Source organism: Rattus norvegicus, chromosome 2 (assembly GCF_021556685.1).
Source record: "Rattus norvegicus strain SHRSP/BbbUtx chromosome 2, alternate assembly SHRSP_T2T, whole genome shotgun sequence".
Lineage (NCBI taxonomy): Eukaryota > Metazoa > Chordata > Mammalia > Rodentia > Muridae > Rattus > Rattus norvegicus.
Window position 1 is genome coordinate 171178232 of NC_141535.1, and position 26392 is coordinate 171204623.

General features: G+C 44.1%; 1 protein-coding gene, 1 long non-coding RNA gene and 1 pseudogene across 4 annotated transcripts in view; 2 read left to right on the top strand and 1 right to left on the bottom strand.

Moving 5' to 3' along the window:
- Positions 1–12747, top strand: part of LOC134485933 (uncharacterized) — a 31102-nt gene extending 18355 nt beyond the window's left edge. Inside the window, exon 3 of the long non-coding RNA XR_015675946.1 lies at positions 12180–12747. This is a non-coding gene — a long non-coding RNA (uncharacterized LOC134485933). The remainder of the gene's footprint in view (positions 1–12179) is intronic.
- A 5575-nt stretch (positions 12748–18322) lies between these two features.
- On the top strand, positions 18323–19269 carry LOC103691596 (peflin pseudogene; annotated as a pseudogene).
- A 3969-nt stretch (positions 19270–23238) lies between these two features.
- Mnd1 (meiotic nuclear divisions 1) overlaps positions 23239–26392 on the bottom strand; it is a 63771-nt gene continuing 60617 nt past the window's right edge. For 2 of the 3 annotated variants that reach the window (XM_087619535.1, XM_087619532.1), the window contains exon 9: positions 23256–23503. In XM_087619535.1, the coding sequence (XP_087475661.1) occupies positions 23397–23503 (107 nt within the window). In that variant the 3' untranslated portion in view covers positions 23256–23396. Of the gene's footprint in view, positions 23504–26392 lie in introns of all 3 variants that reach the window. The other variant, NM_001398663.1, reaches the window with a different exon arrangement.

Below are 26392 nucleotides of genomic sequence, written 5' to 3' on the forward strand. Positions count from 1 at the left end.
TCCAACATCCCTTTTTACAGTCTGCCCTGATGCTGGTACCATAGATCCCTCTAAAATATAGATTGATCATCCATGCTTTAAAACTTTGAGTGTATCCCTGGTACCTCAGAGTAAAGTCTGAAGTTGCAGCAGAGCCCCTAAGGCTTTCCACACGGATTCTGAAACTACACTATTCCTAGTCGTCTTTGCAGTCACCTCAAACACCAGGAACGAACCGTCTTTCCTAAAAACCCACTGAACCTGCCAATTCCATGTTTTTGCTGTGCTGATCTGTCTGTGTGCAATAACGTGTCCATTTCTTTCTGATACATGGTTACTCATAATACAAAACAATCACAATATAAACACAACCATATGGTACATTAAGCTTCCCTAAACTATATATTCTAGAACAGCATAGTGATGAAGCTAGTTATGTCAGTGTAGACTTCATAATTGCACAATTGGTGAGCACCACGAGGACCAGTATCTTACCTGGTAAAAGCTTCTGCAGGCCTCTGAAGAAGTCAATATCTTTCTAAGGCAGATTTGACTATCTAATCGTCTGTACTGCCCTAGGCAGAGTTCACTACCCTCTCATCTATGTGTCCTTCAAGTAGAGTTAATTACTTTTTGCTTCCTTCCCTTCCTCGTGTCTTTTTCTAATTTTTTATTTGTTTTATTTTTTATTTTTTGGTGCTGGGGATAGAAACTAGGGTTTTGCTTATGTCAGGCAAATGTGCTACCACTGAGCTGTAGGGACCCCCAAGTACAGGGGTCATGTAGGGAGAGCACATGAGTGTCAGTAACCCATAAGGTGGTCCTGGTGTTGGCCTTACTTTTGAGAGAGGGCCTGAGCATCAGTAAGTAGTAAGATAGTCCTGATGTTGGCCTTACTCATGAGATCCTTGAACTCCAGATGGATATTTTGGGCAACATTTCTGAACAAACAGGCAAACCGGCCACCTAATAGGATATGCAAGAATCACTCAGAAATGTAAAATTGAATTTGCTCTGTAAAAAGTAGCTTAAAGGTTCCCACCTTTAACCATTGTGCCGTACTGTCTGAACCATGAAGACCCAGGGAAGAACTTTGACTTCGTCAGGACAGATTTTCAAGATGAGACTAGATAAAGCTAAGGTGACAGAGGGATAGATGATAAAAGTGGGAACTCAGAGGACAGAAGTGAAGCCAGCAGCTGCACCAGAACCTATGTTCTCACACTGGTGTGTCTAATCCAGAGCCTCTTCTGGGAAACCCTCGGTGAGTTTTGTTTTAAGTAGTTTATAGACGCAACTACCAGATTTCAAAGCTAAAGTGATATAAATAACTTGGGGTGGGTTGACCGAAAACCCATGAGAACTCCCACAGCAACTGTGTGGGCGAAGGCGTCTCTTCACAGCAGAACGGAAATCACTTAGTGGAACAGAAGTGCAGGATCAACCTAACCACAGTCCTGAGAGGGTAAGAGACCCAGAGGAGCAGAGAACTGGTGGTGACAACTGGTAACGCCACACACACACACACACACACACACACACACACACACACACACACGCACACACACACAATCTGGATCCGCTCATTGTCAATACTAAAGTGAAGTTGTTGACTAAAGGGATCCTAAGCACACCGTTCTTTGAATAAGACATATAAAAGGTAGGAAGGAATCTCTAGGAGCATAAGATATTTTGAAATAACAACATCAAAAAATGCGCTCTAACCACCAATGGTCTACCTGCAAATGGTAAATATTTTTATATTGTCTCTATACTGAAGATCTAAGATAAGACCTATCCTATGTTAAGTACATGGTCTACTATTGAGCTATACTTTCAGATACATATATCTACATATTATACATACATAGTATATGCATAAATCATTATATATACATTAAACGTGTGCATGCATGTGTGTATGTGCAGATGAGTGCATATGCCCAAAGAGGTCAGAAGAGGGTGTGAGATCCCCTGGAGCTGGAGTCACAGCTGGTTGTGAGACACTCTATGTGGGCGCTGGGAACTCAACTCAGGTCCTCTCGTGAGAACAGTACTCAGTCTTAACTGAGTCATGTCTGAAGTCCCATCATATTTTTTTCTTGAGGCACAGTGTTATGTAACCTAGGCTGACCTTAAACTCACAAGATACAGGCCTCAGCCTTCCAAGTTGCTAGGATTACAAAAAGTTACACACACACAGTCACACACAGAAAAAGAGAGAGAGAGAGACAGACAGACAGACACACATATAAATCATGAAAGACAAGCTACAGCTACCATATTACCAAGTGTTAAGTGATGGCATTTGTAGAAAATTTCTTATTTCAAAGCACCTAAAATATAATATCCCCCTGCTTTTGTAAATCTCCGGCACTATTCTTGGTTTCCCTAAAAAGCAAAGAGCTCCTAGGAGGAGAAATAGAGATTGTAGAACTTGGGTTTTCTCTCTCAGGACAGAGCGAGGGGACGAAGCCCAGGCCCTTGGGTGTGCTAAGCGGCCATTCCACAACCGAGTGGCACTCTGAGCTCTAGAAGACAGGTTTCAGCCTGGAAGTGAGGAGCAGAGTCACAGGCACATACTGGTGATCAATAACTATCCCTTGACTACCTCCACACAGAACTTCATTCAAGGCTGGGGTGAAACATAACCACACTGTTTGCCAGGTGAGACAAAGGTCTCCCACCTCACTTAGCAGCAAAAGCACTGTGCTTCAGTGTCTAGTCACTGAGACCCAGAGAACTCTTCCCTAGCCAGGTTCAGTCACACATACCCACAGCTCCAGGTACTCAGAAGACTGACCCAGGCAGACAGATGGTTTGAGCACAGGAAGCTCAAAATTAGTTTGGGCAATACCTTGACGTTTCATCTCAAACAACATAAAACAAAAATGAAAACCAGGAAAACAGCCCAACTGAGAGTAGAGAGGGCCAGAAGCAACCATAACCCAAAGGTTGCCTCCAACCTCCTCTGCAAGTTCATGAATCCCAATATATCTGCTCGCTGCTCCAACAACTTAGAACATGACACAAACACATATGTTTTGAGGTTTTTTTTTTAAGATTTGTTTATTTTATGTATATGAGTATACTGTAGCTGTCTTCAGACACACCAGAAGAGGGTGTCAGATCTCATTACATGTGGTTGTGGGGATTTGAACTCAGGACCTCTGGAAGAGCAGTCAGTGCTCTCAACCGCTGAGCCATCTCTCCAGCCCATGTTCTGAGCTTTAACAATACTTTAACATACAGTCTTGTACTATTCATCAGGCTGGCCTTGAACTCACAGTAATCACCCTAGAGCTTTGATAAGGTATGAGCCAGCACACAGACACATAAACTTTTAATTAATTCTTTGAAAATTTCATACAATGTATTTGAATCATAATTACCCCCACAACTCCTCTTAGATCCACCCCTGACCCTACCCACCCAACTATATATCTTCTTCCTTTTTTAAACAAACAACTCCAATTTATGCAACCCACATACTCTAGGGGTGCACTCGTCCACTGGAGCATGACCTACCAAGGGCCTCACCTTTAAAAAACAATCTCTCTCTCTCTCTGTCTCTCTCTATCTCTCTCTGTCTCTCTCTCTCTCTCTCTCTCTCCTCTTTTCTAGCAGCCTCCAACTGCCAGTAGCTCCTCAAGTAGGGGTGGGACCTGTGCCCATCTCACCTCTCTATATTGGAAGTTTGTCTGGCTTGAGTTTGGCCAGCCTGGTGCACGCTGTCACAACACTGGGAGAAGGCGTGTTCAATTGCCCTGCTGTGTCTGCAAAACAGTGTCTCAGCTTCTTCAGTCTCTCCACCCACCATGCCACAATGATCCCTAAGCCTTGGGAGGTTCAAGTGTGAGATGCATAATTTTTTAAAAGAAAGATTTTTATATCGTTATATCATGTATTTCCCTCAAAAAGTACAGTCTCTCGTTCTGCCTTAAAATGGGAATGTTGACATGTGTTGCAGCATAGATGATCCAAATGCTAACTTAACCAGTTCCAAAGAACAAACATTACGTGATGCCATTTATGGAAGGAACTTAGTTAATTCACAGATAGAGAAAGTAGAAAGGTCATTACCAGCAGCTGCAGAGAGCTAATGGCTAGCTTCTCTTAATTTTAATGTTTGTATTTTATGTTATTATTTTGTGTGTGTGAGGGTTTTGCTTACATGTATGTATGAGTATTACGTGTGTGTCGGGTGCCCACAGAGGTCAGAAGAGGGCACTGGATCTAATGGAACTGGAGTTAAGACTGTTACGGTAGCTGTGAACTACCATGTGGGTAGTAGGAACTTGAATCCCTGTCCTTTGGAAGAGCAGCAACTGCTATTTAGTGCTAAGCCACCATTCCAGGCCCTGCGAGCTATTTTTATTTTTGTTTCTTTTTTTTTTTTTTTTTTTTTTGGTTCTTTTTTTCGGAGCTGGGGACCGAACCCAGGGCCTTGTGCTTGCTAGGCAAGCGCTCTACCACTGAGCTAAATCCCCAACCCCTGCGAGCTATTTTTAATGAGCACAAAAGTTTCAGCTGGAGAAGATGAAAATGTTCCTGAAGATTGGATGGTGCCAATGTTTGCAAAACTATGACTATACCTGATGCCACGGAGCTGCACCCGATAGGATGGTCATTGTGCATCTTTCACCAGCAGTGAAAGTTTAAAAAAGTGTCAAGTCTCGGCCGATGACAGTTCTCATACTGGCGCAACGTACTTATTTTAACATGACGGTCATCTATGCCTTGTTTTGCGAACGGGGCACGACTCACGCCATTGCATTGGCTCTTAGTAACTATCTTTTAAATAGCAGCTGGCAGCTTGACAGTGACTTTCTCATGTTCTACTGTCAGTGCACAAGCTACCAGCTGCAGGTAGAGAGGGACCCTTTATTTTTATGATTAGTCTTGAACGTGAATTAAGTTCTTGATAAAATAGCTTCTTGGAAGACTCCGTTTTAGTGTTGCTTTCCCCCCTCCTGCTCTCCTCCCCTTCCTCATAAACAGGACATGGAAGGTTTTCAGTCCCACCCACCCTTTCTTTCAAGTACTAGCTTCAAAGTTGAGTAGAAGGCTCAGGCACCTTGTGACCACCAAAGCACGCATTCCTGACGAGGAACGTTTCTCTTCCCGTTCTAACCTAGGCAATGTTCTATCAAACAGAACATTGTATCCTGCCTCAAAATCAGGTCTACGGTACAAACTGGACATTTCCTTTCGTTCTTTCCCCTTGTATGGTTGCTTCTCGGGGGAGGGTGGGCGAGTGACGAGGACGCTTCTGAAGCCCGAGTTCCTCTTTCGGCCTTTGTGGCTTTTACTTCCGCTGTCATCAGAAATCCCCAAGTGCTGCTAATGCTTTCTCCTCTTCCTCTCCTCGGCCTGCTTTTGTTTTTCCTCAACACTGCTGGGTTCTTCCCCATCTCCTGCTCTGGCTGGTTTCTCTGTGAGTCTTGTTTCCCACAGGGTGCTGACAGGCAGTCTCTGTACCATACAACTCTACTCTCTACTCACCACCCTGGGTCGGTAGCGCCAATGCAACTGCACAGTGCAGACCTTGAGCAAGGGGTCAGGTCTACCCTCTAGCTGGTGCTGCCTGTTCACTGCCACCTCTAGCTTCTCAAGGAAAAGTTCATGGGAACAACTTTAGCTCCCACTGAGGCTCTGAGCCACAGCCCATGCATTGAGTAAGTTGCCTCTGAAGACTAAACTTTCCGTGGGGCCTTTACAACTGCAATCATGTAGGGCATGGTGGTGCAGACTTGTAATCTCTGTCCCCCGGAGCTGGAAGGAGGCAGGATTGCTGTAGGTTCCAGGCCAGCCTGGGCTACGGAGCAAGTATCCAGCTGGAGATACATAATAAGAACCCACCTCCAAAAACCAAAGAAACAAAACAAGCTAGAGAATCGGTTCACCCTTTCAGAGAGGCTCTGCTCTTGCAGATCAGAGTTCGGTTCCCAGCACCTAATGCTGGACGGCTCACAACCAGCAGCAGCTTCAACTCCAGGACATCTAATGTCCTCTTCCAGCATGCCAGGGCTCCTTGTGTTCACATATTTCCCACCCCCATACACATAATTAAAAAGAAATAATGTTAAAAGTAATCCACTATCATCAACAAATTCAGGCAATGAGCTAGGAGTGGAGGCCTTGCCTACCACGAACCAGGCCCTGGGTTCCATGCTTAGCACCAGAAACATCTAAATAAATAAATAAATAAATAAATAAGCAGATCCGATCTTCCACCAGCTTCTCATGCTACCTCGAGTGACTGTTGAGGTGACTCTGCCCTTTGTACTTAGAATCATTTCTTCAGCTTTTCACTCTGGAGCTCTGGTGTGACAAAACCTCACTCACAGTGTACACAGTGGCCTAGTCAAGAAAAATGGAACTTTATTTCTACCTTTCATACAGAAACAATATCCTTGCCATCAGTCAAAGAACATAAGCTTGTTCGATGGTCTCCCTCTTCATTTTTCCCACAGTATGGTACAGCTCTGGGGACTTACCCGATGACATCAAGGAACGTGGTGTGGTGTATAATCCTCTGTCTAATCACAGAGTCACTTGCTAGGAAGATGTCCACACAGGTTTAGCAGCTCTTGGATGCTTTGGGGTCAATTCTGGGTCATGGGAATCCCTGCCATCAACACTCTCTACAGTACCCGTCCTGGCACTCTGGCCTTGTAGCACTTGTCTGGGAATAGGGAAGTAACTTGCCTTTTGACAAGCAGTGCACGGCAGTTTATCTTAAACTCTTAGTATCCCGTTTTCCTCTTTCCTCATCTAGCCTCGGGGTTTCAAACAGCAAGGGAGTCATCTTTCTGGTCAGGGACTAGTGCTTTGACTAGTATAATCTTGTCAACTTGACCCACCTGGAAAGAAGGAACAACTTCTTCCTTCTGTCTGGAAGCACTGCTTCCACCAGACTGGCCTATGGTCACGTCTCTGCAATATTGTCTTGATTTATGATTGATGTGGGAGGGTTCAACCCCCTATGGGCAGTTCCATCCCTAGGCAGGTGCTGCTGGGTTGTATAAGAAAGCAGGCTGAGCATGCGCAGGAGGAGAAAGTGACCAAGCAGCCTTCCTCCTTCGGTGGTTTCTACCTCAGTTCCTGCCTTGACTTCCCTTGAGAGACTTTATATTTTCTTTTTCAGCCATGGCATTTGTCACAATAGAGAAAACTATGCTGACTGAGCCCTCTCCTTGTCTCTGTTTTTAAGATTCATTTTTAAAATTGTATGTGTATAGATGTTGTCCTACATATCTACATGTATGCCATATGCATGCAGTGCCCAGAGAGTGCAAAAGAGAGCACTGGATCCTCAGGAGCAGGAGGTACAGATGGTTTCAGTTGCCATTTAGGTGCTTGGGAACCAAACCTGTGCTCTTACTGACTGAGTCCTTTCCTCAGCCCCTCCCCATTGTTTTCAAGCCCCGCAGCTGCCTCTAATGGACATCGACTGCCCTCTCTAAAGCTGACTGGAGAACAAGTCCAGACATCTCTGCTTTCCTCAACACTGGGTATAGGGCCACACTTGAACACTGAGAGAGGGGATCAACTGCAGGCCATGCAGTCAATGGGAGTTTTTGAACACAAGGGTGAATGTGATATTACAAGTGACCTTGAGGCATCTGACTAAGGAAAAAATCCCCCTTCTGACCAACATAATTACCCAGTCTTTATAGAAATCTGTACATATAAGCCGCTGTATTTCTCTAGGACTAGGTAAAGAGTTACAACAACTGCTTTCTAGAAAAGAATTAGCATTTAACTTTACAGATTATAATTCTCCAACTGAAAGCAAATAAGTAAGCAAGGGAGGGAGGGAGAGGGGGGAGAGAGAAAAGAAAAAAACAAGAAAAAAGAAAAAGAATCCTCACATGCATTGAATCTTCAACAAGGCTTGAGTCTAGGGCTTGCTTTCCAATTTTTATGACCAAGAAAGTGAAGCAGAAGTAATTACCAACATTAGCAAGAAACACAAAACTTAGTTTTAGTTTGGGTTTAGTTTGGTCTGGATTTTGCTGAGTGGGTCTACAATCACCTGTTTCCGTTCTATTACTGCCAACTCTGTCTTTCTAGCCAACTTTTAATGATGCCCAGGACTATGGCTCTGACAGCCCTTGGCTTCTCATTCACCAGTTGACTCCCAGCTCTCCTCACAAGCTGTTTCTCCAGCTGCTCTGAAAAGAAATTTGCTTTGGAAATAGATATGAATGTATATTTGTATGTGAACTTAGCTCGTATAAGCTTCACATGCACTGTTTGGACCCATCACAGAACCAAAAGTGGTAGCTTTTTTTTTTTTTTTTAATAAGAAGGATTTAAAAATAGTAGCAACAACTGACATTTACTTAGTGATGAGTACTATGCCAAGGACTTCTTCAAGAGGAACTCCCTGGTAGATCTTTGGAAATGTGCAAAAGATACCTGTTGTAGGTTGGGAGAACACCTCTCATTTTGCATGTGTTATGTGAGTACATCAGTACCTGGCTTAACTTTCAGTGCTGCCTGCTGAGAAGCGGACTCAAATAAACAAACCAACCAAAGAGAGGCCCACCAACTGGACCAATGGAAAAGAGAGGAGTTGTGAGTTCTCTCTCTGTCTCTGTCTCTCTGTCTCTGTCTCTCTGTCTCTCTCTCTGTCTGTCTCTGTCTCTCTCTGTCTCTGTCTCTCTGTCTCTCTCTGTCTCTCTCTCTCTGTCTCTGTCTCTCTGTCTGTCTCTGTCTGTCTCTCTGTCTGTCTCTCTGTGTCTCTGTCTCTGTCTGTCTCTGTCTCTGTCTCTCTGTCTGTCTCTGTCTGTCTCTCTGTCTGTCTCTCTGTGTCTCTGTCTCTGTCTGTCTCTGTCTCTGTCTCTCTGTCTGTCTCTGTCTGTCTCTCTGTCTGTCTCTCTGTGTCTCTGTCTCTGTCTGTCTCTGTCTCTGTCTCTCTCTCTCTCTCTCTGTGTGTGTGTGTGTATCACAATCAAATTTTGCAGGTGATAAAAATTGTCCTGTAACCATTATAGTCTCTTTCTGTCTCTTTCTGTCTGGGAGAGAGAAAGTGGGACCTTGGAAATGTTGGCTTTCAGCAGAAATTCTCAGGGAAAAGAGAAAGGAGAAAAATCAGTAGAGGAACACTTTTCTAGTAGACACAAGGCTCTGCACTCAACCTCCAGCATCACCAAGGACAGACAGACAAATAAAACAAAAGCCTTGCACACTAAAGAAAATGCCCTCACAAAACAATCGTAAAACAGAGACAAGTGACTTTTACATTTTTTCTTATTATTTTCCTTCCAAAACTTAAATGACACTTTTATTCAACTGTACTAAAGTTAACACCATCGTCAAAATTACTCCAAGCCAGAACTGCATGATCTGCAATCATCACCTACCTGACCCCCATCGCAGTAAGTCTTTGCCGTGATAGGAAATGTCCCGTCTTTCTGCACCTCCTCCCTGCCCTGCTCTAAGCTCTCATCACTTCTTACCCAGATTATTACAGTCCATGCAACTGCCGTCCCCTCCCGTCCCTGTCCCCAGCAACTCCACCCCCGAGGCTTCCTATAACGTTTATCTTCAATATCCCTCGAAGGTCACTTTATTAAAGGGCCGGTAAGGTAGACATTATTGGTAAGCAGTTGGCACCTCTGTAGTCATCAAAAGTGTACTCTTGTAGGGGGCTGCGGGACTCTGGGCCCACCCTTGTCCTCTCACTCAGTTCTGGCAGTGGGGTAAGTGACATTGCTCTGTCATGTGATCCTACCGTGATGTGTTGCCCTCCCACAGGAACAAAGTTAATAGGTCAATCCTTCGCAGACCTCTCCCTGTCCTCCCCTTCCCCCCATGCCCCATTCTATTCCCCCAAGACAGGTTTCATATAGCTGGCCTGATCTCCCCAAAGTAGCTATGCTGCTGAAGATGACCTTGATCTTTTGGTCTTCCTGTGCCCATGACCCTGGAGCTGATATTTCAGGCTTATACCATCATGCCCAGCTTTTTTTTTTTTCTTTTTGTAATAGGAACTGAACATAGGTCTTCATATATGCAAAGAAGCCAAGCACTTTACCAATCAAATCCCCAGTCCCAAACCATGGACTTTGTCTTATATCCAATGACCCAAACCTATTAAAGTTCCCACCCGTTTTAAGATCCACCACTCTAGTCCTCCCTTGGGCATGGGGCTCTGACTTTTTCTGCCACAGCCAGTTTTGTTTTTTTTCCCATGAGAGTCTTCTCACATGCTCATCCCATGTCTTTGTTAGGTTTCTAGCTAAATGCCCCCAACTGCCACTCCAAGCCACAGTCCTCAGATAAACCTTTCTAGTTCCCTGCATTTGGTGCCATGGCACCTGTTACAATCACTTCTTAGGGTATTTGTTCAATGTCCTCCAGAGTAAACCATGCTCTTTTTTTTTTTTTTTTTTTTTTTTGGTTCTTTTTTTCGGAGCTGGGGACCGAACCCAGGGCCTTGCGCTTCCTAGGCAAGCGCTCTACCACTGAGCTAAATCCCCAACCCCGTAAACCATGCTCTTAATGAGACCTTGATTGTCAGTACATGCTCACTGAATGAAAGAACGAACGGGAGGAACACTGTTCTCCCCACATGTACATCTTAAATCAGGAAATCGACAGGTCCTCGGACTGCCTCTACATGGATCTTGATTGACAGCTTTCCCAGCGCTGTCAGCCCTGTTCAGAGAACCACTTCAGCCTTTCCTCTCAACTTTATTGAAGCTAATGAATAATTATAATTACAGTAATTATAATTACAAAGAATAATGTGATATTCTGTGAGTACCTTGCCTTTAAAAAGCAAGCCTGACCCACAGATTCGTCACACAGGAGAAATTCTTTTCTCCTCTTGCAGGGCTAGAGATGGAGCCCAGGACCTCACACACGCTGGCCAAGCATCCCACTGCTAAGCTACAGCCCCTGCCCGCACACAGAGGATTCTTAAATCTTAGGTCTTGAGCTGTTCAGCTTTCAGCCCGTCCGAATAAGGATTCTGCTGGCTTGATTCAGTTTCAGACTCTGCTGTGGAACAGTTACCAAACATGGGCAGAGAAGCCTCGCAAGGGGAGGGAGGCCAGGGGTTCAGCTCACAGTTATATAACCACAGAGGAACATGCAAAATCACAAAGCTCCACCTCCCTTAAAAATAGTAAATTCTGAGGATGTCCAACGAGCACATAGCAAGGGCATCTTAGTTGCTGGGCTAATAGCTGGAATATAAGATTCCAGATATCAACACAATGTGATAGGTTTACATAGTTGCTACTTTAAATAACTTTAGACCCTTGATGACCTCATCAAGAACTGTTATGTGCTGTAGTTGTCAGAAACAGTGTACTAAATGCCATTTCTCTTTCACTGACAATGAGTCACAAATGCTGACCTACCAGTGCTGACCTACAGACTGTCCCCAAACAAGACGCATTCCAATAGTTCGTTTCTAAGTCTGTTGTTAGAAGCTGGGAACATAGTTTCCCATAGAAACAATTTTAGACGTGGTGGCTTTGATTGCCAGATACGGCCAAAGGAGCCCATAAGTAATTTTATGAAGGTAACACAATGAACTTCATGAATTTTATGAAGATAGAACGATGCTTTTCTATAAGAAAAATTGTTTTCAATTTCCAAGCTACAATTTCTGGAACCCTCTTCCATTATTGGCCTGAATTCCAAGTGAAGGAGTGCTGAGGTTGGCCAGAGTGTTGGGAGCCCTAGTGGAGCTTGGCTCCAGGGCAGCACAGCCATGACAGGGCCAGCAGAGTCCTGACAGGGGAAGCACTCCTATGACAGGGCAGCCATGATAGGGCCAGCACATCTATCATGGAGGGGGCAGTGCAGCCATGACAGTCACTCCGGTCCTGGTGTTTTTTATTGGTGGGGATTTCCTTTTCCTCTGGCAAGAATTTGCTGTGTTCAGAACATGACCACTCTCTGCTGAGCGTACTCTGTGCTAGAGAACAGTGTCCACATTATTTTGTCTGACTTTCCAAACACTCTCAACATCTCTGAAACCATTTTTACATGCCTTTTAAGGAGGAATGTGAAGGCTTGGGGGTGTTAAGTAATTTACCTAAACTCATACTGGGGGCTAGGACTGAGATCTACCCTATTCTACTCCAGCTCCACTTGTTTCAGGCTTGAGGACCACGTTCCAGAGAGCAGCGGAGCATTTCCAACCGCTCAATGTGTAATTCTCTATTCCATAGCTCTAATCATATCAGCAATCACCCTCCCAGGCATCTGACTCCAGACCACAGAGACCATCTACGCAGACAATGCAAGGATGAGGTTCTAGAAATCTAATGGCTACCAGACATTCCAACAGGAACAGGCAAAGCCAATGTAAGGATGACTCCTGCCACATAGCAGCTTCAGGCATACTGCAGAGGGCCCCTCGGAGGATACTGGACTGCAGTAAACCCTAAATGGGTGACCTTCAAAAGAAGGTGTGCCTGCAAAGGGCTCAGGAAGCAACACTGGTAAATCACCGGTTCCTTGGGAAGAGACAGGACTAGCTTAACTGCCCAGCATTGCAGAGAATGGGGACATGGGAAAGCTGGATCAGAAGGAGCAAGCACCACTAAAACTTCTGCATTGGAATTCTGCTTTCAAATAGTGCCTACGGGTGGAGGTGGATCTCCTGTCCTGTAACCCTATCAGCTTTTCCTGTCGGCAGGCTAGTAGCTGTAACTATGCATGTATTTGTTTTCCCTGTATTAAAATACACTGTATGGCCTGAAGACATTTTGAGCAATAATAACTTACTTTATGTGTATCTATTTTGCTACTTATGATTATTACATTTGTTTAAAAACTGTGGTTTGTACAATAAGTTCTGATGAGGATGGGGGGGGCGGACTCACATTCACTTTGGTGAAATTGCGAACTTGTGGAGACACTCTGGAAGTGATTGTGGAGACGTCTTAAAAACCTATACAGAATCTACCACATGACCCAGCTGTGCCACTCCTTGGCATATGCCCAAGGGACTCAACATCCACCTGCATGGAAACCTGCTCAGCTGGGTCACTGCTGCTGTGCTCACAACAGCTATGACATAGAAGCAACTTTAATGTTCTTCAACCGGTAAAGAGAATATGGCACTAGGAAATACTATTCAGCTAAAAGAAAAATGAAATCATGAAAGCTCCTAGTAACTATCACATTGGATGAGGAAATCTAGATTCAGAAAGAAAAACATCACAAGCTTTCTCCTCTGGGGATCCTAGCTCCAAATCTTCAGATGTGAGTGTACCACATAGAGTAACTACAGAAACCAGGAAAGACGAAAGGGACTATGGGGATGGAGAGAAAAAGCAGTTATAGGAAGGGGAAATTGGGATTATGGGGAGTTTAACTGGGAGTGGAATTCGGACATGGAGAGAAAGAGGAGGAAGAGGGAGAAATAACACTAAGAGTGTTTGAAAAACCCATAGGACACTGTACTATTTTATATTTGCCTACAGTTAATATCTAAAAATAAGTGCAGTAAAAATAAAGGTTACAGCGTTTCTAAATAAGTATCAAGTACTGGGGTCCAGAGTTAGTGCTGTAGCTATAGATCCAGACCCTAACGGGTCTAGCTTTGTGAGTTTTGCTCCCATTCGACAATGCTGTAACAAGCTCTCCCTGACTTCCTTTATACTTCAAACTTTAAAAACATTTATGTATACACATGTGTGGGTACATACATGCCAAAGTGTGTGTGTGTGTGTGTGTGTGTGTGTGTGTGTGTGTGTCCTGGGAATCCTAGGGAACACACTCGGGTCAGCAGGCTTGATAAGAGGTGACTGAGCCTCCAAGGCCCTTTATACTTTGTTACAGTGACTTTTATTCTCTCTGGGGCTTACTGTCTCCTTCTGCTAAGGTAGGCCTAGTCCTGGAAGCTTCTAGAGTCCTTACAGTCCTGACTAGGCCTAGGATGTTTTCAGCCCTTGAGACTTAATGCTGAATAAGCTCACCCTTCCTAGGATGTTTTCAGCCCTTGAGACTCACTGCTGAATAAACTCACCCTTCCTAGATCTTTCTGAACCCTGGCTGGCTGGTTCAACTCAGCTGTTCTGGCTCAAACTCCTCTCCAAGCTGACTGAGTCAAATGGGCTTCCTTCTTGGCCTCTGACTGAATTGGTCTGCTTAGCCTCATAACTAATTCTGGCAATCTGTTCTACTTTTCTGGCCCCTTCTCATTCTTTGGCTCATTCTGTCTCTACCTCTGTCTTGCTTGTTCTCTCTTCAACCTGTTTCTTTAAAACTCTCCCTGTAAAACCATCTCCTCCCTGCACTGCTCCCTCTTATGTTGCCTCTCTATCCTCTCTTCTCCTGAGAGTCAGGCGTATCTGTTCTGTCATATCTTTTTCTGATTCATCATTTTGTCTGCCACTCAATTAGATACCACTTTCACACATGGGTGCTTCCTTCTACAAACTAACTTTACCTTCATTGTTTTGGATTAAAGGTGTGTGCTAAGGGCACGACTGCATTCCAGCCAATAAAGGTATGGGCTAAGGGCTGATCCAGAACACAACTAGAGGCAGGTTTGCTTTTCAGTAAATAACACAATCTTGGGTTCACAGAGTGATCTAATGTCCTGCCACCATACCTCATACTACCTTTGAACCTGCTCATTTACGTTTTTGTCACCAGTATCTAGAGCAAAGTTTTGCAAAGACAAGCCAGTGACTGTCAAACATTCTGAAGAGTGGATAAAAGCATCAAACATATGTGGGTAACAGGTACAAGTAATGCCCTGAACAACTTCACCGATCCTAAGGTAATAGGATATAAGAGAAGGGATAACGTTTTTCCTATCTCGAAAATTTAAGTTTAATGAAACTCTGTGGAGACGTGTCAATGAAAAAACTCAGACAACACAGGAGTCAGACACTGGGAGGAGACATTGAAGCCTTCCAGGACCCAGCAGGTATGTCATGAGCAACAGTGGAGTTTGGTCTAAAACGAAAAGCGGGGTGAAAATGATGGTGGTAAGATTGGGAAGTCCAACTGTGTGGGAAGGGCTCAAAGCAGAACACAAAACACTAATAGGGCAGATCAAGGAGTGTCATTTTGCACGAGGAGGAAGCTTGAGTGGCAACCATTCGACACAGTTGAAAGGACTGAGGGGGAAAACTGCCTCAACCATAACAGCTGCCTGATAGTCTGCCAGAATCAGGCCATTTATAAATTACAGTTCAGTTACTGACAAGCAGAGGTGAGAAGCCCTTCGAGGCTGGAGATCAGCATGTAACCCTTTCATGTCAAATATCAGGGAGGTGCTCCAGGCCTACAGGGATGAAAGGGACGGAAGTCAACACGGCCTCGGGAGCTTCTGCCGAACAGAGCAAAAGCCATCTGTCTCTTCGGATTATATTTGACTCTAAGGTTCTGGTCTTATTGCTAAGATGGTCTTATAATGCAGTCCACACTGCAGCTCACTATATCTGTCCCTGCTGATGACCATCTGCTGGAAAAGCTGAAGGACCTCCTCAGACACTTGATCACAGTTAGGCAAAAGCACTGGGATATCTAGACACTGTATTCCCGGAAGTCATACCATGTGAAATACTGAGGCAGTTCCAAAATGGAGGATCTTCTGGATCCATTAAGGAAAACAATGCGATTATTTTATGTGCTATTTTTTATCTGTTAAAAAAAAAATGGACATGGGCCATTTCAATCCCTGAAGATGCAAACTGACTTTATTTAAGTATTTGCAAAGGCAGAATAACAGTTTGTTCCAGTTGACCTAAGAATTAAACCAAATAGCTGTAATGGAAACTCACTGAGCACGGTCAAACCAGTCAGATGTGGGTCTCCAGAGCTGACCCAGCATCCCGCACTGGAAACAAGTGCACGCAAAAGGCAGGTTACTTAAACATGCTAACAACCACAGCTGGATCGAAAAACATACATCTACTCGATTTAAATGACTTAAAAGTTCCCATAGTTACTTTTCAAAATGTTATGAGAAACATGATGCCTTCCAAGTTGGGGCTTACAGAGTAACTCAGGCTTTGCCTCAAGTGCAGTCTCCATGGTGGAAAGAGGTGATTTGAGTGTTTTCAGAAAGTACTTGGGGCTTTGACTCTCGAGCACCAATCTTCAGCCTGGTGACTGTGGAAAATTATATGTTTACTTTTCCACTAATGAAACCTAACTAAATGCAAAATTGTCCACAATTCTGTTTTGATAAAGGAGTCTCAGCTGACTTTAAGCAAATCTTTTAAACAAACAAAAATTTCTTAGAAATAAACTACTTGTTTTTCAGTGGAGATGTTCAAGGCCTTGAAGTCACAGCCCTTCTTCCTCTTCTCTTCTGTAAAACTCAGCTCTGTCCGCCTGTCTTGTACTCATTTTAGAAGATTAATTCTTCATGAATAGGAACTTTGTTTTGGTCAAGGAATTCATTCTCCGAACTCCCACAAATGTGCCAAGAGATATGTTTAGAAATGTTCTTTCAATAAGTCTGAAATAAGACGAAAACCAAATGTCCACCAAACTTGGCTCAACAAATTTACATTACATCTTCATAAGACACACTAGAGAGCGAGTGAGTGAATTCAACTGTGGCCTAACCTGTGGATATCTCACATTTTACGTGGAAGACAAACAGTTTTAGTGATACACATGGCATGGCCTAACATGTTTGTGTTGTTTCAGAATTGCAGTTGAATATTGCAGGGACAAAATGTTCCCAATATTGCATAAACGGTTCAAGAACACATGGAATGATAAAATGTCCAAATATCTTTTAGGAAGTAAATATAACATGGGTACTAAATTTATAAAAAAATATTTCATAAGAACATGCGTGAGGGAGATATGAATGGCTATACAATAAGAAACATTAATACCATTTTATCTCAGTAGATTTAAGAAGATCATAACATTTTCCAGAGATGAAGGAAAACCTTTGACAAATCCAATGGGCTTTCTGTCTAAAAATACTCAAAACATAAACAAACAGAATGATTGTCTACGGTTATAGGCATGAAAAAGGCAACTTGGCACTGACCAGGAAGTGTCTTCCCTGACGGCTGGCCTTCATAGTACTAGAAGGTGCTATGCAGGCTGCTTGGGGGGAAAAGTCATTATCAGTCTTAACCAGCTCTGAACCTTGTGAGTTGACTAAGCAGGCGAGCTATGCCCATAGAGGCAATAATGGTACAGATGTTGCGGGTGTAACCCACCACTTTGTTTGGATTTAATGCCCATTCCACAGAAGAAATACCTGGTACTTATAAAACTGGCCAAGAACGCATGGTTGCAAGCAGCACATTTTGTTCAATGAACATACCATCAAACCATCACCTGAACTCACACCTCTACATGCAGCAAGAAGGTCCTGCCTTGGAGCTGGGCATAGAGGTGCATGCCTGAAATCCCAGAACTTGGGAAGTGGAGGCAGGCAGATTTCTGCACATTCAAGGTCAGCCTGGTTGAAATACTGAGTTCCAGGACAGCCAGGGCTACATAGTGAGACTGTTTGAAACCAAAACCAAAACCAAACAAAACAAACAAAAATGGGGGGGGGGGGGGGGCGAAGGGAGGGGACAAACAGACAGAGACCACCTCACTAATGGCAAGCAGATGCTGATACTATGTCTCCCAGACTCTAGCATCATGAGCTAACTGAATCATCTTTCTAAATTACCCAGAGGGTTGAGTTTGGAGATGCAGATAACAGAGCAGAGCAACAGGCATAAACCTACAGGTGCTTGAGGAGGAGCTCATAAGTGCCAGCACTTGAACTCTCCCAGGTTTAATCCTTACCACCACAAAATTAATAAAATTAGACTAATATGTAAAATCAATCACCTTTAGGTATGTAAATAATGCCAGCTAAAAGATAAAATGCGAGAGAAAACACCTTGTAGATGGAAACAAACAAACAAAAAAAATCCCAAATATACTTAAGGACCATAAAAATACATGGAAAAATGACAAAAACTATTATTGAAAGAACACTGAAGAATACTTGACTACAAAAATATCCTTTTTTTCTTAGATAAATTGCTCTGTTTCTGAGTTAATTTACAAATTTAATGCAAATGTCAAGAAGTTTTCTGGACTGAAACTAATGTTCAATTTTAAGGCAGTTTGTCAACTTTGGACTTAGGGAAGAATGAACTGTGATCGGGGTGGGGGCTGCACGGTGGTGCTCCTCTGGGGAATAAACTTTCTTAGAGTGGGTTCCATTCTCCTCCCCTGGTTTATTGCCAGTAGTATTATTAAATCATCCAGTTTCCAAAAGAAGCTGAAAAGTCTCCATTCTAATGAGTCACCATGTAGCCTGAATATGCTAGTAACTGATTTAAACTTAAAATAGGAATTGTGTGATGTCATAACCACCATGCCTAGCTATCCAGACACGTAGAGTTGTCCAGGAGCTGCAGGACAGGTACCTGGACCACCCCAGGGGGCTCCTATCCTGGACTTCCCCATGGTGGGCCAGTATGGAGGTGGATTCCCCCCTAGTGGTGGTTACAGAGCTCCTGCCCCTGGAGGACCCTATGGGTGCCCCGTGTTGAAGGAATCCCTTCTGGAACTCCAGGCGGACCATATGGCGGTGGACCACCAGGAGGTCCCAATGGTCAGCTACCTCCAAGTCCCTATGGTACCCAGCAGCCTGGACCTTATGGACCGGGGTGTCCCCACCAACCCCCCAATGTGGATCCTGAGGCCGACTCCTGGTTCCAGTCGGTGGATGCCAATGGCAGTGGCTATATCTCCCTCAAGGAGCTGAAGCTGGCCCTGGTCAACTCCAACTGGTCCTCATGCAATGACGAGACAGGCCTCATGAGGATAAACGTGTTTTGACAAGACCGAGGCTGGCCGCATTGATGCCGACATCTTCTCAGCCTTACGGAAATCCCTCCAGCCGTGGAGGAGCCTCTTTGAGCAGTGTGACCGGGACCACTCGGGATCCATTCGCTCCACAGAGCTGCAGTAAGCGCTGTCCCAGATGGGCTACAACCTGAGCCCTCAGTTCACACAGCTCCCGGTTTCCCAATACTGCACGCGCTCTGCCATTCCCACCATGCAGCTGGACTGCTTCATCAAGGTGTGTGCCCAGCTGCAGGTGTTGACTGAGGCCTTCCGCGAGGATACCACTGTACAGGGCAACATCCGGCTCAGCTCTGAGGACTTTGTCGCCATGACAGCTTCAAGGATGCTATGATCCAGCCTACCTAAAGGGCTTGGCGCACACCAGGGGATGTGGGCCTCTCCTTTCCTCCTCTCCTAGCAGATAGTGTTTCCTAGCCTGAGCTAGAAAGTACAGAGGTTGGCTATCCTGGGCTGTGGAGTGGCCCGGCCCTGGAGTAGGGGCCCTATAGTAACAATGGAGTTAAGTGTCTGGTCAGCTGTCCTGGCCTCTGGCTTTTCCCCTCTTCTCCCTGATGCCAGTGCTAAGTGCTCATTGGCTGGCCTACCTGTCATCCCTGACGGAGACCACCAGGCCAGAAGAGCCCAGTTTCTGCACCGTGGAGTCAGACTGAGCGGGAGGGAGATTTTCTGGGACCAGAGCCTGGGATTCCTCGGCTCCCTCAATTCTTGTATCTTAACATTAATTTTCTTGAGGCTATGCCTACACAAGAAGCTTGGGCATTCTGCCATCTCGGCCATATCTGATGAGGCTCATGGCCTCCAAAACTCAGACCCCTCGCTGGCTTGCCACATTCCACTCAGCTTCCCTCCCCAGGGACATCCTACTGCCAACATTGTTTGTAATTTGCTTTTTTTTTCTTTCCCATCTGGGACCAAACTGTAAGCGTCAATAAAAGAAAGACTCCACAGTCCCATGTTTCCCACCATGAAAAAAATTAAATAAAATAAAAATAAACTTAAAATAGGGTCTGAGGGCGTGGTCCGTGTTAGAGTACTTGCTCTGCGTGCTTGAGGACTTAAGTTCAAATCCCCAGCATGCATCTGCAACCTCAGCACTGTGAGGCAAACCCCTGTGGGCAGGGCTTGGGTGGGGGTGGGGAGTCACTGGCCAGCCAATAGCTGAGTAGTAAGCTCCAAATTCAGTGAAGAGATCCTGCCTTAAAAAATCAAGGCATACAGGGAGATAGGAACAGAGAAATGTACTTGGTATTTACTTCTCTTCTTTACACACGCGCGCACACACGCGCGCGCGCGCACACACACACACACACACACAAACGTGCACGCTCTATGGTTGGGTACATTAAATCCATTTTTGTAGATCACATCTAGTCTACTTGCTGCCAAAGTTTGGCTTTTTTGGAAATAAGCAACCTTTTTCTGTAAAAGGTCAAAAAGCAAATATTTTTGGCTTTATAATCTACTCATAATCTCCCATTTCACATTCTTACTTGTAACTCAAAAAATACAAAAGACAATAAAAAAAAGTTGTATGCGTAACTTTGAATTTATCTTTCATGGTGATAGTTTACCCACTTACGTTCACCCTGAAATTCAACCTCCAGTACCCCAGAAAAGTCTGGCACCTGACCTAACCTCTTGTTACATCTTCCTCATTTGCTTGGAAGCCAGGCTTGGGTAATGCATAATCCACTAAGAGGATCAGCTCCTCCTGGCAGAGAAACATCTAGGAAGTTGCCCTCTGAAGAGAGCCCCTCATTGGGAGACAAGGCTCTATCATTTGTTAGACTTCGATGGTCTCAGCTCACGTTAGACACCTGCCTCAGCCACGGCTCCTACCACTGTGCTAAGCAGCACTTGTGCCTCTGCTGGGCCTGCCAGTCGGATTTATTCTCTAGTTTCCTAAAGATATATATGCTAAATGTAAGGGCAGCAGCATCCACCCAAGGCAGACCAAGAACGTACACACTGCCAGTCACATAGTGAATATCAGAGGCAAGCTCTCACTCCTGGAGCAGATACTATTTGAGAGACGGACAAGATGACTTGACGTGTGGAGGACATTGGGTAGGTGGATATCAGCTCCCCAGTATCTTCAGGACTTGCAGAAGATACCGGGATCCCCAGGGCTGCGTGATTTACTCAGTTGAGCTAGGTCCTAGGTCACTTGTAACATGATCCCAGGCCAACTCAAGTTGAACCTCATACATCTTCAGCTTGACAGGAAAGTAGCCTAAAACTATCAAATTACCTGGAGCGTCCCTGGACCAATGGCCCAGTCTTATCAGTGTTTCCAGTTCTATACAGCAGTGAAACCTAAGGCATTCTCACAGATTAACAGACTAGTCACATGTTCTCACAGAGTTCTGGTTTTTAAACAGCCATCATGAAGATCAGGTAAGAAATCTATGAGAGTCTTTACTGTGTTCACGAGGGGTAGTGAAACTAAGGACTGGTCATCTCCTAGTTATTTCCCTACATTCTGTTATCACTGCTGCTCTTTCGATTATTTTTATCTCCGCACCTGAGGGTGGAAACATCACATGAGCCAGAATGAGGCACCTGCCTGTAATCTCAACATTTATGAGGCTGAAGAAGAGGACCAAGAGTTCAAGGTTACCCTCAGCTACATAAATTGAGGCCAGCTGGGCTATGTGAGAACCTGTTCTCCGAAATGGCTGGTGGGATGGCTTAGCAGGTACAACACTCGCTCCATAAGCCTGAGTTCAATCCCCAGAATCCACATTTAAAAAACAAAGCAAACGAAACAGAACAAACAAAAAACAAAACAAAACCAGAAAAGCTAGCACAGTGGTGTGTGGCTCTAACCTCGCAGTCTTGGGGCAAGATGGGAAACAGACACAGGGGAGTTACCTGGATGGAGGCTCTTTGGTGTCAGGAAATAGAAGGCAGGAAAGAAACAAGAAGACTGACTCAACAGGGCAAATAGGTGAGAGCTGTTCCTCTGAGCACCCTTGGTCTCTACTGTGTACGCCTATGCATGTCCTGCCTGCCCCCGTTAATCAAGTTCTCAAAACCTCCGGAAATGACAAGAACACTGCAAGAGCTTGGCCTGCCTAGGTAGACCCTCCTCCTCTGTGCACTATCATCACCTTGGCAGTGTGAACCACCACGCCAGGCATATTTCTAACACATGAACACTGCATATCAGTGCACTCTCCCTCCAGAGTCGTCTATTAACCATTTACCGGGGCGTTAGTGGCCAAGGGAGTGCCATAATGTCATTAGTCCATGAATGCTGCCCACCTCACTCATTCCTTTCCATCCTCCTGAAGATCCAACTCTGGAGTTACCTGCTCTCAGAACGGCACCTCAGCGACTATGAGAAAAGGCTGCTGTTTTGAATATAGAAACACTTTAAACAGGGGAGCAAGCAATAAATAAGTGACTTCTGAAAACTCTTAAGAATTTCCACATTTAGTATTGTATTTTTTTTTTCAATTTTTTTTCCTTTTCTTTTGCAGTCCAGGCTAGTCTCAAACTCATAGCAATCCTTCTGCCTCAGTATCCCAAGTGTCATGGCTTAAAGCATGATGGACCGTGCTAAGCTCTGTGCTTCTATTTCATACATCAAATTCTTCATCCAGTGAAAAGATCTGTGGCCCTAACAACATAAACTGGCCCCAAGAACAAACAATGGTGGACCCGTCTGCACTGCCCACAGCCAGGAAAGGATTAAGTAGACCCAGAGCAACTCCTGAAGATACAAAGGCTGATTCACTAGCAGACGGTCTGGGTGCCATTTGGGTCATTTCAGAACGGAGCAGTTAGCTCAAGTAACAGAAGGAAGATATTAAAGCCTGCGTAGTGGTCCCTGCCATACTGGCTTTTGTCTTTAATTTATAGTGTCTGCAAAGTGACTACGCTGAACTTGTTTTATTTAAAAGAACAGGTTAGCAGAGGCTGGGGGGAACTCACACTGTTTCATGTGCTCTAAGAACACAGACATTCCGTCTTCGGAAAGGACATAAACCAAGACAGTGGGCCATGGGCTTGCTCTTCCCAGTGGAAAGGCACGAAGCACTAGAGCAAAGCAGTCTCCGTGCCTGAGGAGCTGTAATTCTAAACTGAAGGCAGAACAGTTGATGCGCTGTTTCATTTGCAAAGCTGTAGCAGCAGACTGAATGTCATAAATGCTCCACCAAGTACTGAGGTAAAGTACTGAGATTTGGGTTTAAAGGTTATTTCTGTCTGTCTGTGTCTGTCTTTCTCTCTCCCGGTATGTGTGTGTGTCTGTCTTTGTGACAGAGCACTCAAATGCATTCAGTATTTCGTATTTGAATGAAACAGACACTCTACCATGTTGTGACTTTGTTCTTGAGAATCCCATGCACTCCCAACTTGACTGGGATGGGGAGCTGTTTGCTCCACTCTGCTTCAATGAGTACTGTGGGACAGTTACCGAAAAAGGAGAACACCCTTAATGTGTACTTTATTAAAAACTGAAAAATTAAAATAAACAATTAACAGTTAGACGATAATTGGGTAACATCAGTTAAAGGTTTAAAGCTTGACATATTTACAAGCCCACAGATCCTTGTTCAGCACCGAACACTTTAGTCTACGTAGTCAAAGTCTTCTGGAATTCCAAAGTTTTTATCAATTTTAGTTTCTTCAAACCCATATTTTCTTTTGGCCCAGGATTTTATTGCAAATATGTTATCTAAAAAAAAAAATAAAAACTGTTTTTAACACCATAATCATAAAACATCCTAATCTAACGATCTGTGTCCATGCTGAGCTTTCATTACTCTGAGATACATGCAAATGAGAAGTGGTCTGCTCCTTAGAATGACGGAGAACAGGGCAGCTTCCGGCCGTCCCCCACATTCTGAGATTCTCCAATTAGAATTATAATTCCTCAGACATGGAGACTGCTTTGCTCTCGTGCTTGGTGCCTTTCCACTGGAAAGAGCAAGCCCATGGCCCACTGTCTTACAGAAATGTGAAACTGCTCCACTCCCTCAGCACGTCCAGCTGCTCCTGCTCTCAGAGGAAGCACTTTCTCTCCAGACTCCTGTCCTTCCAGTCGGAGTAATGGCTTCCAGATAAGCAGGCCAGCCTGAGGGACCAGGCGAGAGGAGTGGAAAGGGTTCGCCTCTTAAAATAACACAGAAGCAGATGTGTCCTCAGCATCCTTACAGGGATTTGTACTGTACTACTGAAAAAACGGTTGCACCTAGTTAAAGGAATTTACCCCAAAGGGGAAACCCCAGAGTGTATAAAAAGATTTCGAGATAAGAGTCTTCACCCAAAAGGGATGTCGATACCTGCTCCTAAGGCATCACTGATGCAAGGGACGCAGCCAGTGCCAATGTGCAAAGGCAGCTGCCCTGAGGAGTAAGAACAACAGTCTTCCCCAACTCTCAATCTACACAGTTCTCATATATTACATAATGTCTAATTAAAATGCTTTCCACAAACACAAGAACAATGGCACAGGTTTTCCAAGTCTGTCAGAGTATAATGTATTACTAGTAAAAATCAATAAAAGATTAAAGCAAAACCTTCCTAAGTGCTGTGGCCATATCATGTCATTCTTCCTTCTAGCCACCAACCACACAGCTTACAATGTTCTAGAGGAAAAACCTTTGAAAAAAGTTGATTAACTTAAAATGGGAGTCATTAAGGTAGACCCTAGCAAAACCTGATTGGTGTCTTTATAATTGAGACACAAAGAGAGATGGATCATCAGTTAGCAGAGGGAAGAGGATGGGAAGACTTAGGAGAAGGCAGCCATGGGCAAGGCAGAGCGGCCTCAAAGGAAACAGGACCCAAGCCTTCAGACTGGTGAGAAGTCACTTCTGTTGCTAAAACTACTCTGTAGTATCTAATCTGCTATCCTGAAAGTCAATGCGTGGAACTGGAGTCTCCTTTAATAAACTATTTCCATGGACTTGTTTCTAAGTATTAAATAAATATAAATTTGGAATTCAATTTTCTTTCTAGAGTAAATACTACCACCTGACATGGGAAAAAGAGTGCTGTACCCTAGCTGGATAGAAAGGCACTGAACTGTAGCATCTTTGGGTCTGGTTATTTATATGTTTGTGTTGTTGTGTGTGTAATTCTCTAAAGAATCAACAGTGCTAACAAAATGCCACTGTTTTTATAAGAATGTGTTATAGAAAGCTAACAAGGTTTTTTGCAGTGAACTCAATTCACTTCATGCACTAAGATGCCTTTGGATTCCTAGCACAGAAAACAAAGTCTCTATACTGAATTTATTATGATGTAATTTGTTAAGTAAGATGTAAAGTATCAACAAAACTTTGGCAAGGTTGAACAGTTCATCTATATTTAAGACCCTGGGGGGGTTGGGGATTTAGCTCAGTGGTAGAGCGCTTGCCTAGGAAGCGCAAGGCCCTGGGTTTGGTCTCCAGCTCCGAAAAAAAGAACCAAAAAAAAAAAAAAAAAGACCCTGGGTTATCTTTCATTCTCTAAACTAAAACACTAAATTCTTAGACAATATTCTTTTAAAAATATTACATGTTTTGATGTGTCTGTTTTCATGGGATCTGTGTGTGCAAGTGTGTCTATGGCTGTGCTTGGGCTTTCTCTTTCTCTTTCATTTGTTTTGTCTGCTTCTAGTATGTTTTTATTTTATCAGACTTTTCTTAGATGTCTCTATGTATTCTAATGGGAGAGAAAAAGAAAGGGTGTGCATTTGGGTGGTGGGAAAGTAGGAAGGATTCTGGGAGGAGTTGGGAGGGAACCATAGTCAGAATATATTGTATTCTTAAAAAATCTATTGGTGGTACACACCTTTAATCCCAGCACTGGGAAGACAGTGGAAGGTGGATCTCTAAGTTCAAGGCCTGCCTGGTCTACAGAGTACAGCCAGGACTACACAGAGAAGCTCAAACAGACAAAATAAAACAATATGTATTTATTATATTGTGGTGGTTTGAATAGGAATGGTCCCCATTGACTCATGTGTTTGAATTCTTGGCCCATAGGGATTAGCACTTTTAAGAGGTGTAGCCTTGTTGGAGTGGGTGTGGCTTTATTGGAGGAAGTGTGTCACTGTGGGGGTGGGCTTTGAGCTCTTATATACTCAGGCTATGCCCAATGTGGTAAAAAGTCTGTTGCCTGTAGATGGACATGTGGAACTCTCAGTTCCTCCAGCACTATGTATGCCTGTATGACACCATGCTTCCCGCCATAACAATGGACTAAACCTCTGAAACTCTAAGCCAGCTCCAAGTAAATGTCCTTTATAAGAGTTGCCTTGGTTATGGTGTCTCTTCACAGCAATAGAACGCTGACTAAGTCTGAAGTGTGTATGTCCATGTTTGCATGAGTTTATTTATACCCCCTCAGGAGCCTTTGGAGGCCAGGGCAGTGTGTAGGATACTTTAGAACTGGGGTGAAACAGGGGCTTATGAGCTTCCAAGTAGGTGATGAGAACTCAAATTGGGTCCTTTGCAAGAGCAGTGAGAGCTCTTATCAACTGAACCATCTCTCTAGGCTGGAGGGTTTTAGTTCTAGATATATTTCAAGAATTCTGTAGGAGAAAAAGAAGGCAGGCTTTAACTGATACGTAGTATAA